The 15,452-nt window shown below is 38.0% G+C and overlaps 1 protein-coding gene across 1 annotated transcript in view; it reads left to right on the top strand.

Annotated features, from left to right (window-relative positions):
- Nucleotides 1-15,452, top strand: part of EYS (eyes shut homolog) — an 856,207-nt gene that overhangs the window by 400,405 nt on the left and 440,350 nt on the right. The window contains exons 26-27 of the mRNA XM_040553008.1: nucleotides 57-135; nucleotides 7,198-7,397. Coding sequence (XP_040408942.1) covers nucleotides 57-135; nucleotides 7,198-7,397 — 279 coding nt within the window. The remainder of the gene's footprint in view (nucleotides 1-56; nucleotides 136-7,197; nucleotides 7,398-15,452) is intronic.

Genomic DNA, 15,452 nt, shown 5'->3' with positions numbered 1-15,452 from the left:
AGTGCTGAACCTAGAATTAGATAGCCTCATCTGAATAATACTGTTTTGTATTTCAGATGTATAGATCTCATTGATGGATATCAATGCTCTTGTGAAGCAGGATGGACCAGCACAAGATGTGAGATAAATATTAATGTAAGTCTTCAAATCTTATTTTAATTATAGGGGAAAGGGTAATATGCTACTCGAAACTCACTTTTTTAATGTAACTTCTGAATGTGTCAGTATATTGAAAATGCATGACAAATTCAGTTGTTTCAAATCCATTCTGAAAAGCTCATTATTGTTACTCATATGAAACTGCATTTAAAAGAAAATTGAGAAAATGTCTAAAGAACTTTAAACCATGAGTAATAAATCTGAAAAGCCACAGCAAACTAAGCCAGCATTCTCTGAAAATAATTTATACTTTCAGTTTGGTATGGTAATATAAAACTATCTTACATTGCTAAGCCCATGTGCTGTAGCTTAACTGTATAGTGAAATATTAAAGCCCAAGATGCAATTTTCTATACTGGAAGTCAGCATGACTTACATTTAGAATTTCAAGTTCCATATATTATAGAATTCCATGATATAAAACAATGGCGTATAAAATGCACTACCTGTTTCTTCCTGTTAAGGGAAAGAATGTAGTTGCATTATCATGGGGAAGGTAAGTGTATATTCATGTCTGTGCCGTGAAGATTCCAGTGGTCAGCAAAAAAGATTGTAGAAGATCTTGGCACCTGGCATAACAATGAACAGCTCTTAGAAAGTTGGCTGCAGTTTGGAGAAAGTATTACATTCGTTCAGACTTTTTCAGGTTTTGTGCCAAACAGAGTTTAATCAGATTATGGTATTTGGACATTTTGAATGTATTTGTTCTCACAAGAAAGTCTGGCTTGAGGTCTGCCTCCCTTTTGGGCTATCTGACTTTTAAAATTGTGCTTCTGAATTGCCAAAAACACATCCCAAAATTTTATCCAAACCTTTTTTTAAACTTACTTATGCATGTGGGGACCGTTCATGTTAAATACAGCTAAAAAGTATCAGACAACTAAAATGCCCTATATTACATAAAGGAAGTGTAGTCTATAACTTTCCTGTTGAAAATGCATGGCGGTCTCACACCAGGAGTAAGTGTGGCTGGAATGCTATCTTCCAACTTCCATTATAGAAAGAAAAAATAAAATAAGTAATTCAGTTCAGCAGAGTGTGCATTGTGATATGATATTGCAGATCTATATGATCATCAGTTCTTGCCAATGCTAATACAGCATACTGTTGGGTAATATTTTCTCTGGCAACATCCATAATTTACACTTTCCTCCATTTTGAGAGAATGAGACATTAAATGACCTGTAGACAACTGCATAAAATCATATTCAAAAGATAACCACATTTCATACTGAGATGTTTGAAAATGTATAGATTAGAAATTCACAGGAAGAAACAATATACATATACATTTGACAGAGAAGTCTGTCAGAGTGATGGCTTCATTCTATTTGCATGCACTGTGCTTCCCAGATTAGACTATGCTGCAGGTGTCATATTTTTAAAGGCTCTAATACTGCATTCATCCTGCTCAGACATATTTCATGCCTATCCAAGTCTTACAGAGATCAACAAGGCTTTTTGACTGTGTAGGGGTGTGCACATCTAGATAATGATGCTCAAATGGTGCTCTAAAATTGTTTTTCTCTGGATTAACATCAGCCAGTTTCTTTGTTTGAAAAAGAACAACCAGGAGTAAATATGTAAATACAATTCAGTATTTTTTTCTCTTGATGTATGTCTTTGTATTAAGGTATATGCAACTCAATATGTTGAGTGTAGGTAACAAGGTTTTAGTTTTGGTTTTGGGGGGGGCTGCAGATGTGGTCTCTGTGAAAGAAGCCAGGGGCTGTCCTATGAATGACAGATGGTTCTAGCCAGCTCCAGTGGATGCACTGCAGGACACATATGAGCCCATATGAGCCCATCAGCCAAGCTGGTGACACATCTGTAGAAATACAATTAAACAGTGTAAAAGTAGCAGTGCAGCAGAGAGAGTAATGAAAAAAAAAAAAGTCTGAGAAATGATCCTGAGAACACCAAGATCAGAGAAGGAGCAGGAGGAGGTGCTCCAGGTGCCAGAGCAGAGCAGCCTATGGAGAGGGTCATGGTGGAACAATTACTACCCTAAAGCCCATGGAGAGGACCACTCTAAAGCAGATGCCCACACTGCAGCCCTCTGGAGGACCCCACATCACAGAAGGTGGACACGCCCTGAAGGAAGCATACCCCCCCCCCCCCGTTCCCTGCATGCTACTCATGGTGGGAGGAGGAAGAGGTAGAAGAGTGGGGAAAGACAGAATAAAGTTAAGCCTGGGAAGAAGGGTTTGGAGGGAAGGTGGTTTTATTTATTTTTTCTCACTATCCTACTCTAACTGGTAGCAAGTTAAATAATCAAGTTAAATGATTTCTCCAAGCTGAGTCAGTTTTACTCATGATAGTAATTGTTAAGTGACCTCCTTGTCGTTATCTTCAACCCATGATATTTTTCATGTTATTTTCTCTACCTGTCCCATTTAGGAGGGAGAATGAGAGAGTGGATGAGTGGGCATGAGGCAGCCAGGTACGATCAGCAAGTAAGCTGATTAAAATAGCCCATATGTTTGTGTTTTTGTATGTATTTCCTTAAAGATAACAGGGTATTTTTCAATTTTTCCTCTTGGATTTTTTCATCCTTTACATATGTTTGAAATATAGTTTACAAGGAAATGCACTGCAAGACTTTCTCAGGTTGTCTAATACCTTATGAAAAAACTAAACACTTTATAATTTACAACCTCTAACCTTTGCATATGAAATGCATAGTGTGGATGTAGGAACTTCAATTTCTATTACAGTTGTCATTGTTTTTTTCTTGTATAGAATTAATGCAAGAAAGAGAAAAACCTCCCAGCAGAGGTAAATAGATTGCTAATACTAGAATATTATTGATACACATCCTTTCTAATTTATTTTGGCTGCTTTGTGGTAGTGACAGTCATTGGCAATTGTGTTTCTTCCATGCTTAGCAAATGCATGGTCATAATGCTGTCTCATGCCGTTAAAAATGGTAAGAAAAAGTGTTTTGTGTCCTTACACAGTAGGATATGCAGTGTGTAGGTGCTCTTGCTTGCATTTGGTAGGAGGTTGTGATCAGACTATCTGGGAAAAGAAATAGATTGTTCAGGTAGAACAGATGGATGGGAGTGAGGACTACATCCTAGAATTACTTTCTTTTGTCTGGCTTTGGTAATCTTTTTTCTCTACTTTCATAGAAGATAGAAACAAGAGGGAAATCAGGAAAAACAACTAATGTTGTATACAGAGACACCACAGCTGATGTTCATGTGGAGACACAGAGCAATATTCTGACAGTCCAAGCAGATAAGCAATTATTCACTAGGACTTGCCAGATTGCACAGAAGACATGAGACCTGACAGCTATTAATTACGTGTGATTTGGAGTTGGGAAGAACAGTAGGATTCAGCTTGCCTAACTTGACGTGTCTTTGTGAAAGCTAGTTGTCTGTATACTTACAGTCAACAAAAATGTGAATATTGAGTGAAATCTACAGAGCTGTTCAGCTGATTTTGAAAGGGAGATCTACATTTCATCAGCGAGTCCAGACTCCACTGGCTAATGACTGGTTCTTAACCAACTAACCATAGGTAAGCCAGAGAGTAGGATTGCCTCCTGAGATCTCTTTGTATGTGCGTAGCATGTACTTTATGACAACTGTTGGTTAACATAGGGAGAGCCTCCACAAGCTGGATGTTACAGTGTGTGCATGTGTTGGACTTCTTTACACTATTATTTTCTACCTATTGCTAATTAGTGTAAAAAGGGGTTGAGTAAGGTAAGTAGTTTCTTCAAAGAAGCTAACATAATGTAATAGATTTCTTCTCTTAATGTAAGAGAGGCTGAACTGGAGATTGTCTTAAATGGAGATGTAATAGAGGAATATAGAATAGAAATTAGAACAGTAACGAGTAATGGAGAAGTAGAGAAATGGATGAGACCTACAAGAATATTGCAGAGTTGCTTTGCTTCCAAGGTAGTAAAAGCCCCCTGCTTCTATAGACTACAGAAGCCTTAGGACCTTCTCTGACAGGCAGATATCTGATCTCTTACATAAGAAAAGTGTGTTAGTTTATATCACAGTATGCTATTGCATCAAGGATGTTCTAGAGTATGTTAAAAAAATAGGACTGTTCAATTAGTAGATACATAGGCAGCTAGAAGCCGTGGATGTAAATCATCAGTATGTCTAGAGACGTTACTTTGGGAAGGATCTGAGACCCGTGGCCTGTGTTGAAAACTAGTGATGGAGAAAAGTGTAGGAGGGGTGTTACTGAATCTTCAAATTCAGGCTGAACAGGAAACCGAAGTCTAAGACATGCTTCTAGCTATTGTTAAAAGGCTGCCAGTTCCACATGAGACCTAAGAGACAGATGGAGATTTGGCTCCAGTACAGGAGTAATATGATGGTGTAGACAGAAGAAACTGAAAGACATTTGAAAATGGAAAACCTTTTGAAATTGGAGGAACCTGGACAAGAATGGATTGCACCTTTATCATTAAGGAATCAGGTTAGTGAATTAAAATAAAAATTGTTATAGGGGAGTCTTGAAACTAGACGCTTAGGAAATGCTGACATGTATAAAAGAGCACTGTTGAAGAGTGACAGTTTTTTAAAATATGAATGGGACTAATGCTCAGTATGCTTCTGAAAAGACAAGCATCTGACTCAAGACATGTTAATGACAGAGCTGCTGTCTATTAGTGACTACAGCAGAGTTGGGTATATGAATGTAGTATGAGAGAGCATGCAAAATTAATATAGCAGAGGGACATTCAACTTCAGGAAGGGAGACTCAGTAGAAATGAGGCATGTAATTGTCAGGTGATTTAAGAGGAAAAAAACAAATCCACAAGAAACCTACAAGCAGCCTAGGGGCTATTAACAAATAATGTGTTAAAAGCCCAGCTAAAATGTGTTTCCCAATTCAAGAACACAAAGTGGTCTAAAACCCCTGAATGAATTAATGGGAAACTTAAGAAGGCTGCCGCAGGGGTTTTAACTCGTATTTTAACAAACAGAAAGCTTGTCCAAATGAGGAAAACGGAGAAGTTCATAAGACATTAGTTTAAATGTTAGTTGAAAATTCAAAAACCTGAAAAATAAATTGAAATGTGCCTTGTTAAAGAATATTCTTGTAAAAAGCTCTTTACATTTATCAAAGCCAGGAAGCCAGGCTGGGAACTGGTGAGATTGCTTGGGGGCAAAAGTTAAAGGTAGGCACTCAAACAGCATAAGGTCATAGCATGAAGAATCTCATTGAATTCTTTGCAACGGTCCTTACTACTGAAGATGCTAGGGAGGTTCCCACACCTGACGCTTGTATCATCTAACTGAATTTGAAGCAAGTACTCAGGAACTACTGAGCAGGGTACATAAGCAAGGCATACATGAGTCATCCTGACCAGATGGCATTAACCCAAGACTTCCAAAGGAAGTCAGAAGTGAAATTGTTGACATGCTTGCCAAGGTGTGTAATGTATTATAACAAACAGAAGTCCAGAAGATTTCAACTGTAATCCCATCTACTAAACTATTTGCTTTTTGTGCTACTGTAAAAACTAACTACTGTGGGCAGCTTTATAAGATTCTACAAGAAAAATAGATTCCACAGAAGAAAACAAAAAGGTTTTACAGTAAGTTTGTAACTTGATATGACTCTGATGGCATACTGAGCCAAGGCTGTGAACATTTGTTTGAGCTTTGAAATTATACTTAGTAACTTTTGATGATGATTTTGCTATTTTTTGAATTACATCTTTTCAATTATAATTAGTTAAATCATCGGTCCATTAATTGATAGATTATTAATATATTCTGCTAATGAGCGAAGATAAAAAAGCAGAAGTAGAGCGCAGTACAAGTAAGTACAAATTAAGAAGACTAAAATAAGTTAATGGAATAGAAAAAAAAGCCAGAAAGTTGGAACTGTGAATTGTGATCTTTGTATAAACAAAACAAAGATGACTTATGTTTGCCAACACCAAATTCAATTAACATTGCAAAAGACTACTTCTAGACTCAGAAGTCCTGGCAGTCTATAAAACTATCCCCAACTTTCCTATGGGATGTATAATTCAATTAGTTTATGTAAAGCTCACTAATAAATCATCTTATATATACCCAGCTGGAGAACTTATAGGGAAATAAGTTGTTTTCTCACAATTCCCTGTGGGTATCTGAATTTACATTCTGTCAAAGGAACTGCAATAACAGCAGGAAATCTAAGTGCCCTTGGATATCCTTAAAAAATCAAACCTTCTCAAGTTTAAGTACTGTGAAAATAAATTCCCTTTTAAAATACTGGGTTTAGCTATACTGTTTGGGTGGCAGCAGCAAAATAAAACTTCTATCGGATATAGGCAAAAAGTAGGTTTATATGCTCAAGGGTAAAAACACATATTTGCACTGGAAATCGCACAAACTATACTCTTGTCTAATTTTACACAAACAGTAATTTGTGGCTAGTTTTCTTGGTTTGAATTTGATGACTTCCACATTAACTTTATCAGAGGGAATCGCTATTATGTGAACACATAAACATTTCTACATGTTCTTGTTTGCAATGTTATGCATTAATTAATAATCAAAAAGTTAGCATTTATCAATAAATATTTGATAGAATGGGGCTCATATACGTTGGTTAGTATAAATTATTTATTCTGTCCAGAATTGTCTTATTAATGTGGCTTTTTTCACTGTGATAGCACTTAAAACTTAGAAGAATGATTGTATGAATACAGCTCGAAGCATTCTTTAAAATTTTAATATATATTTTTAAATTTTAAATTCTAAAAGGAATCACGAGTAGGAAGCACATACTTACATCCGTAAGATTTCTTATATAAAATATATTTGCATTTCTCCAAGATTAATCAGGAGGAGCAAGCATAGTTTCAAGAGTATGAGCAGTAATCAAACCATCTCTATATAAACAAAAATTGACCAAAATTTGAGCCTCTTGCATATCAGACATTAAAAAGTCTATTACTCCGTTCCTAATCTCCAGACTCAGTTTCTTGCACTTGCTGTAGACATGAATGAATAAATAATGTGCTTTAAAGCTGTGTAGTCACTGCATTGTTGTTTCTCTCCTCAGGAATGTGAATCTGTTCCCTGCATTAATGGAGGTTCTTGTCAAGATTTGGTTAATGCATTTGTTTGTATTTGCCTGAGTGGATACACTGGCAAGTTCTGTGAAGTTGATATTGATGTCTGCAGTGAACCTACGCTGAGCTCAGTTCTGTGTTACAACGGAGGTGTATGTGCTGATGGTCCTGGAAGAACTTTTCGCTGCAGGTTAGTAAGAATACTGCCATTTAACTGCTGTAGTTAATAACCATCGATTTGCTAAGATTTCAGGGCAGTGTTGCTCTGTGCACTATAAGAACACAATTGGATTTGACACCACTTAAGGGACTTAGCAGACTGAAAATGTTATAAAATAATCAGAGTTAATTATTGCAGTTTGCTGATGTGGCCACATACCATTTCAGACTTCTTGTAACTCAGAAAAACATCACTTTTTAATATTGAAGCTCTTAAGAATTTAGAAAATTAATGCAACTGCTTAGTCTGGTGCTCAAAAATATTATTTTAAGCCATTCATTGTTTAACATCAGGCCCTTTATTTTTATCTTCTAGTTATCTTCTGCATTATTATCTTCTAGTACTTTTCAGAATTATATGTGGAAACTTAAAGCATAAACAGAGCCTAAAAATGAAAAATCAGTGTTTAAAGATACATATATGCTCCTGTGTTTTGTACGCAGAGGTATTAATTTGCAAATTTACGTAAGTTTGTATATTATCTGTGTAGAGTCATGTGTCCAAAGAAATGTGCTGTGATCCACCATCATCATTCCCTGGCTAAATACATATAGTCTCATAGCTTAAGCACTTTACTATAGCAAAACTCCCTTAAAATTAAACTACTTCATAGGCTGTATACATTATTCTTTACTACATCTAATAAATGCATCAGCTCAGAATTGTTATCAGGTTCCCGATCCATTGCTATACTTCTAGAAATATCAAATACTAAGAAAACACTTTATAAACTTATGTGACAATGAAGCAGAAATATCTTCCATATACAATCATGTGCTCGATATCTGGATTTTGGTTTATGTCCAGAAATGAAGCTTAAGGATGATAGTTTTATTTAAAAAATAACTGTAGATGATGAGGCAAGAATAATGATTATTAGCTGGATGTAACAATTTGATAGCTTTATAACGTACAGTCAGAGATGAAACTATAAGAAATGTTTAAATATGTGACGTACCTTCATCAGAGTCACCATGGTACTAAAATGAAGCTAAGGTTGAAATGTCATTTCCAACTAACCCTGTAATTTTCAAGTCTCTTAGAAAATACGTGAAGCTAGTGGAAATATGTTAAAATATCTCAAAGGATATGAAGCAGTCTTTCTGCATGAAATAGGGGACTGAATATCTTGCCATGTGAAAACCAACATTACTGGAGAGTAACGTTTTTCATTTTTATTTTGTCATAACACTGTTTGAAATATGTTCTTTCATTTAGTTTTTCTCTTTTATAAGGTACTTGGACATGTTATATTAGTGTTTAATAAATGTCAAATTGTTCTATTTCCTTACTGCACACTGCAGTAGTTCTTGACCACTATTTTTGGACCAGCCTGACTCAGCATTTCCTGTCTTTACTGCATTGTGAGCAGCAGTGAGCCTCTCCTCATTATTCTTGTTTTCTAGTCCATTCACCAGCTTTGTTGCCGTTTTCTGCACATGCTAAACCTTGAGTGTGGAGTTAGCTAACTCCAGATCCTTCTTGTAGTGAGGGGCCCAAAACTGGACATGATATTCGAGGTTCAGTCTATCCAGTGCTGTGTACAAGGGGACAATCACTTCCCCAGTCCTGCTGGCCACATCATTCCTGATACAGGCCAGGATGCCACTGGCCTTCTTGCCCACCCGGGCACACTGATGGCTCATGCTCAGATGGCTGCCAACCAGCACCCCCCAGGTCCTCGCCTGCTGGTCAACTTTCCAGCCACTCTTCCCCAAGCCTGTAATGCTGCATGGCGTTGTAATGACCCAAGTGCAGGACCTGGCACTTAGCCTTGTTGGGTGTCCTGTGACTGGACTCAGCCCATCAATCCAACCTCTCCAGATCCCTCTGCAAAGCCTTCTTACCCTCAGGCAGGTCAAGAGCCCTGCCTAACTTGGTACTATTTGCAAACTTAGTGAGGGTGCAACTCAATCCCCTCGTCCAGGTCACAGACAAAACTGTTAAACTAAAATGGCCCCAGTACCAAGCCCTGGGGAACACCACTGGTGACCAGCTGCCAACAGGACTGAACTCCATTCACTGTGACTCCTTGAGCCTGGCCATCCAGTCTGTTCTTCCCTCACTGAACTGTACACCTGTCCAAGCCATCAGCAGCCAGCTTCTCCAGGAGAATGCTGTGGGAAACAGCTTTACTAAACCTCAAGCACTTTACTAAAATCCAAGTAAAAAACACTCACAGCCTTTCCCTCATCTACCAAGTGGGTCATCTTGGGAAGGAGATCGGGTTAGTTAAGCAGGACCTGCCTTTTATAAAACCACTGTGTCTGCATTTAATCACTAGACTGTCCCTTATGAGCCATGTGATGGCACTCAAGCTGATCTGCTCCATAACCTTCCCTGATACCGAGGTCAGACTATAATTCCCTGGATCCTCCTTCCTGCCCTTCTTGTAGATTGGAGTCACATTCACTGACCTCCAGTCAAGTGGGACCTCCTCAGTTAGCCAGGACTGCAGGTAAATTATTGAAAGTGGCTTGATGAGCACTTCCTCCAGAAGTAATGCTTAGTTTTACACACAGGCATTGTTCAGCTCAATTCTTGAACAACGGAGTCATTCCATGGAGCTGGGCAGGCAGCTAGCCTGTATTGGTGCATAGGGTTATTCTGACCGGGTACAGGACTTTATATTTCCCATTGTATTCAAGCTGTGGGCAAACCTTATTTATACAGTGGCATAATGATGCTTTTTCTCCTTCTCTATTCCTCTGTTTTTAATTCCTAACATCTTACTGCTTTTACTTATACCATGTGCTGAGCTGATACTGTAGTGGAACTATCTACCATAGTTTCAAGGTCACAGACCTGAGTGGTAATGATCATCTCATAGTTCAATATTTTCCACATAAGGTTTCCACCTAAGTGTTGTTTTCTTCTACTCTCTAACACTTTGGATGACTATATTCATATTAAAATCGATAGAATGGTAATCAATATATTTACAGTAGCCTACAGATGAATTCAACTGAATAGCCAATTTAGATTGAGATGAGTTGCTTCCTGGGCTCCCTTGGCTATTGCTCATTAGGTCTCCATTGCCTATAATCAAAGTTTAAACACCTAACTGTGACTGGATACATATTTGTAGACATTACATTTAAGGTTCATTAACTTTAGTTGTATCCTGCCTTAATTATCAAATTCTAAATTAAAACTGTAAGATGAATACTATTAATTTTGAGGGAAAACACTAAATTTGTTCTCTGTTAACACAATTTGTCAAAACTTCAAAGTTGTAATAGAATTTTAGATAGAATACATTGAAAAATATACTGAGAATTATGTTGAACAAATATGTTAGTATGTGCAGCTTTAATCTCTGTTTCTCTTCTGTAGAATATCTATGATTAGCATGGTGTAAAAGCTTTACCTTTGAGTGGATATCCCCTTCTTAACATCACGAGAGTGGATACGCAGATGATAAAACCAATAGTGTATGGTCATTCATGTTTTCAGATGGAGGAACAAATTTATTCCTTACAGTCTGTGGCTCAGTTTCCACCTGGTTTCCTTTGAGTCCTTGTATTAGAAGCTATGAAGTTTTATTAGTGTTCAACAGAATTAACAAGGCAAATGGCCCATGGACTGCCAGGACTTAATGGTTTCTGTATTTTAACCAAATATTTGCATTGATTGCTGACATCATTTTCCAGAATATGAGAGGAGAACAAGTTTTTTTATCATACAAGAAAAGTTTTACAACTATGGCTTTTTAAAGTGTCATTTTATCAGGATAACACTCAACTGTTTCAACTATCTATTTATACTTTTTCTTTCTACATGCCTCTTTCAGTAGTGTATTGGGCTTATGCGGCAAGGTTTTGGTAGCATGAGGACTGCAGGGGAGGGCTCTGTGAGCAGAGCCCAGCACCTGCCCCATGTCAAATCAGAGCCAGCTCCAAAAGGGACCTGCTGCTGGCCAGAGCTGAGCCAGGGAGTGATGCTGGGTGGGCCTCTGGGAGAGAAGATTGAAGAAGGGGGAAAATTTCCATGCTGTTGCTGATGGCTCAGTGTTCCCATATACCTAGATATCTTTGCCAGGCCTCTCATCCCTCAAGAGTCAGCAGTGTCAACAGCAGCTCTCAGTCCAGTGTCATCAGCAAGTTTACTAAGCATGCATTCAACTCCAGTATCCAGATGGTTGATAAAAATATTGAACAGCACTGGCCCCAGGATTGAGCCTTGGGCAACACCAGTAGTGACTGGCCGCAAGCTAGATGTGTCCCCGCTTACTACAACCTCTTGAGCCCTACTGTTTAGGCAGTTCTTCACCCAGTGTACTGTGTACCTGTTCACCTCACAGCTGTACAATTTGTCCGAAGGATACTGTGAGAGACAGTACCAAATGCCTTGCTAAAATCCAGAAAAACTACATCCACCACCTTTCCTCCATCCTCTAACCAGGTGATCTTATCCTGAAAGGATATCAAATTAGTGAAGCAGGGCTTTCCATTCGTGAGCCTGTGTTGGCTGGGTCTGATGATTATGTTGTTCTTTAAGTGCCTTTCAATGATGCCTAGGATAATCATCTCCATAATTTTGGAGTACTAAAGTTAAACTAATAGGCCTTTAATTTCCAGGGTCTCCTCTTGTGCGCTTCTTGTACACTGAGGTAACTGTGGCTAGTTTCCAGTCAGCAGGGACATCCCCGGACTCCCAAGACCCGTGGTAGGTAATTGAGAGAGGTCTGCGATAACGCTCGCTGACTTTCTCAGTACTGTGGCATGAATTCCGTCAAGCCTGATAAACGTATAAACATGCAGCTGATAAAACTGATACCTTACAATTTTGATGGCAACATGAGGAAATTTGCTGCTTCACAGGTCACGGTCCTACAGTTCACAGAACCAGGCAGCCAGAGGCCTACAATTAATACCAAACATTGAGGGGAAAAAAAAATAAATAAAACACATTAAGGCAGGTCTGCTTATACTGTGATGTGAACATTCCTCCTTTTCTACCATTCCTTCCACCTGGTTTAAGAAATCTGAATACAACTCATGTGCAAACTGGAGAATAGTACTCACATGGAGAATGGAAAGGGAGAGCAATTGAAAAATAAGGGAAAAACAGCTCTTACTCAAGCGGAATGCCACAAACTTCCGAACAAATGGGTAGTCTTAGTATTGCCAATTGTCACACAGTTCTGTGGAGTGGACAGGAGGAAAGACAAAAACCCAGTGTCTTTTAGAGTCTCCTTATTTTGAGGATCTCCTTTCAGATGTTTGTACTGCTGTGGTTGGTAAAACTGGAAATAGCAAGTAATAAAAAGTGTCCAGTAATGGCTAAGTGTCAGGCTGCCTTAACTGTGGGCAGCGCTGCCAGCTTCAGCTATGATGTATGTGATGCTTTACCCAGTGGTATTGTGAATGGTCCAACTCTCCTTGACTTATGTGGGAATCAATTACATGAGCAACCCTACAGGCTTCTTCCTGAAATTAATATGAAAAATACCCTTTGGGATAGTCCTTGAATTGTGTTTTATCTGAAATATCTTTCTGTCTTTAAACCCACTGTTTAAAACAACTCATTGGAAATGAGAGAGGTGCTGGGAGTTATAATTCAGTTCTATCCTGGGCAGACTGCCACTAAATCAGGGCTTCAGGAAACAGATCACCATCTGAAATGCCCACCTACCTTGCTTTGTATGGCGTATTTAATTAAAGCAACTGGCTGCCACAACAATGAACACCATATAAATTAGCAAATTAATAATAAAGCTATTATGGAGCCCAGAGGGGCTTTCAGTAGACAATCCAACACAACCTGCATATGGTTGATATATTGAGTAATAGGAATTTTGAGGACTTTCCACAGAAAATAACCAGATTTTGTTTTTCATTATTTTTAATCCATAGTTGGTTCTTCCCAACTTTTGCATATTTTGGTCCCAAGACCATTTCATATATTTGGTTTGGGATTTAAAAAGTGGAAAAAAAAATCTCCCTCTCCAACCATGCATGCATAGAGCCTTTCTAAAATGTGCTTTTCAGGTCCTTCCTGCTGACTAGGTTCAGAAGTCATACTATTTTCAGAAAGGTTATCTGTGCAGTGCTTTCAGCCTGATCACATGAAAATAATGCCAACAACCTTATGACAGTTCTTGTCTTGGATTAAATTGTTGAATATTGTTGCTTCATATTACTTTTCCAGGAAGTTTTAGCACATTTGTTTTTTGTAATGTTTTTACTAGGCAAAACAGGTAATTTTTATGTCATGTCTTTCATCATCAGCTCCAAATTGTTATTTTTTTCAGAATATTTAGTGCTATAATGTAACTTTTTTGGTCTTAGAAATGTGGAGGGTTACACCTAAGTGTGATCGTATCCTTTGGTTCATAAAGGGAGATCAGTGCTTTTTAAATCTACTTTCTTGATTACATTTGATATATAATTTGGTTTAAAACAGAAACTGTTTTGGAGTCATCTGTTGGAGATTAGTTTATACTTATACGGCAGTTTCTGTGAATTTGAGTTTTGTATTCCAAGGGCATCTAAGAGTAAATATGTGATCAACAGAATACCTGATCAACACGATGTCAAGGTTTTTCTTAGAGCTCATGAGATTTTAGTTTGGAAGAATTCTAAAATAGGAATAGATTGTTCTACATTTCCTCTAAATGAAGTGCAATTATTTTTAAATGTTTATTTTGAAATCTACCACTTTTTTTTTTTTTAATAGCATGGAGCTGGGACAGGGGTAGTTCAGGCTGGATGTTAGGAAATGGTCCTGCACCCAGGGGGTGGTCAGGCACTGGGACAGGCTCCCCAGGGAAGTGGTCATGGCACCGAGCCTGTCAGGGTTCAAGAAGTGTTTGGACAATGCTCTTGGACACATGGTCTCATTTTTGGGTGGTCCCTTGGGGACCCGGGAGTTGAACTGGATGATCCTTGTGGGTCCCTTCCAACTCAGGATATTCTATGATCCTATGATTTAATTGTGACCATGAAGTGATTGTAATGAATTCAATGATGAGTAGTGAAAGGCTAGATACTGCTCTTTATAGTCCACATGTATGTGAGAAAGGTGCAAGGATCTTTAACATATATTTAATCAAACATTTGCTACCATCTGTAAAAGATTATTATACAATATTACTTAAATACAAAGTTAAAGGAGCAAATAACATTGTCAAAAGCAGTCATAGTACGGAAAAGTCTTTCATTTTCTCCTTTTTACCACTCCTCCCTTTTCTTTCTATCAGGAAAATCAAATTGTATGAATGTTATATTACATTCTTGTATACGTTTTCTTTATTTAAAGTTGAACATGCAGAACATGGAATTAAAAACCAAAGCTGTCCTACAATCTTCTTACTCTGTTGCTTAGGAAAAACTGGTAAAAATAAGTAGAAATCAATACACTAATATTCTTGCATTCAGCTGATAAGGAAGCAGAGCTCAGATTTGAAAATAACTTGCTTCCAGTTCCCGTGTGTTTTAATTTGCTCGATCTGTGTGATCAAGGTGTCCCACCGGAGAACCAGGCCTCATAAGTAACTGGGGCCTCTGCAGGGATCCAGGAAAGAGACAGAAACAATTGAAGAGTGGGGATACTGTGCGAGCAGAAAACGAGTCTGAACAATTTGTCATGCTCTAGCTTTGTCATGCACAGGGCATATAAGATAAGAAATGGTAAAATAGAATGCCTTGTCTTAGAGCATATATGAGTTAAACAGTAGATTGTAGCACATAATTGGGGGAGTTTGAGGGTGCACAGTCTTGCAGGGCAACGTGTATCAAGGCGTCTGTATCCTAAAAACCTCTGTTATTTAATTCTTTCGTGGTATGCAAAAGGAGTTGATCCCTGTGGTTTTGAAAAATCAAAGTTGTTTGATAAGTGAAAGCCATCTATTTAAATGGAAAGATGTTGCAGATTGCAAGTCAAAGTTCAGTCTTGAAGAAATACATCTTCACATGGTTGCAGCCACACTTCACATTAATGGGGCTTTGCATTTCTCTGTATGAAATTGTCCTTGGCAAATTGTGATAGTCCAGTATGAAGCTGACAAACGCATATATTGCT

This window comes from Cygnus olor, chromosome 3 (assembly GCF_009769625.2).
Source record: "Cygnus olor isolate bCygOlo1 chromosome 3, bCygOlo1.pri.v2, whole genome shotgun sequence".
NCBI classification, from domain to species: Eukaryota; Metazoa; Chordata; class Aves; order Anseriformes; family Anatidae; genus Cygnus; species Cygnus olor.
The sequence above is the reverse complement of the archived record's forward strand: the minus strand, read 5'-3'. Positions and strand labels throughout refer to the sequence as shown.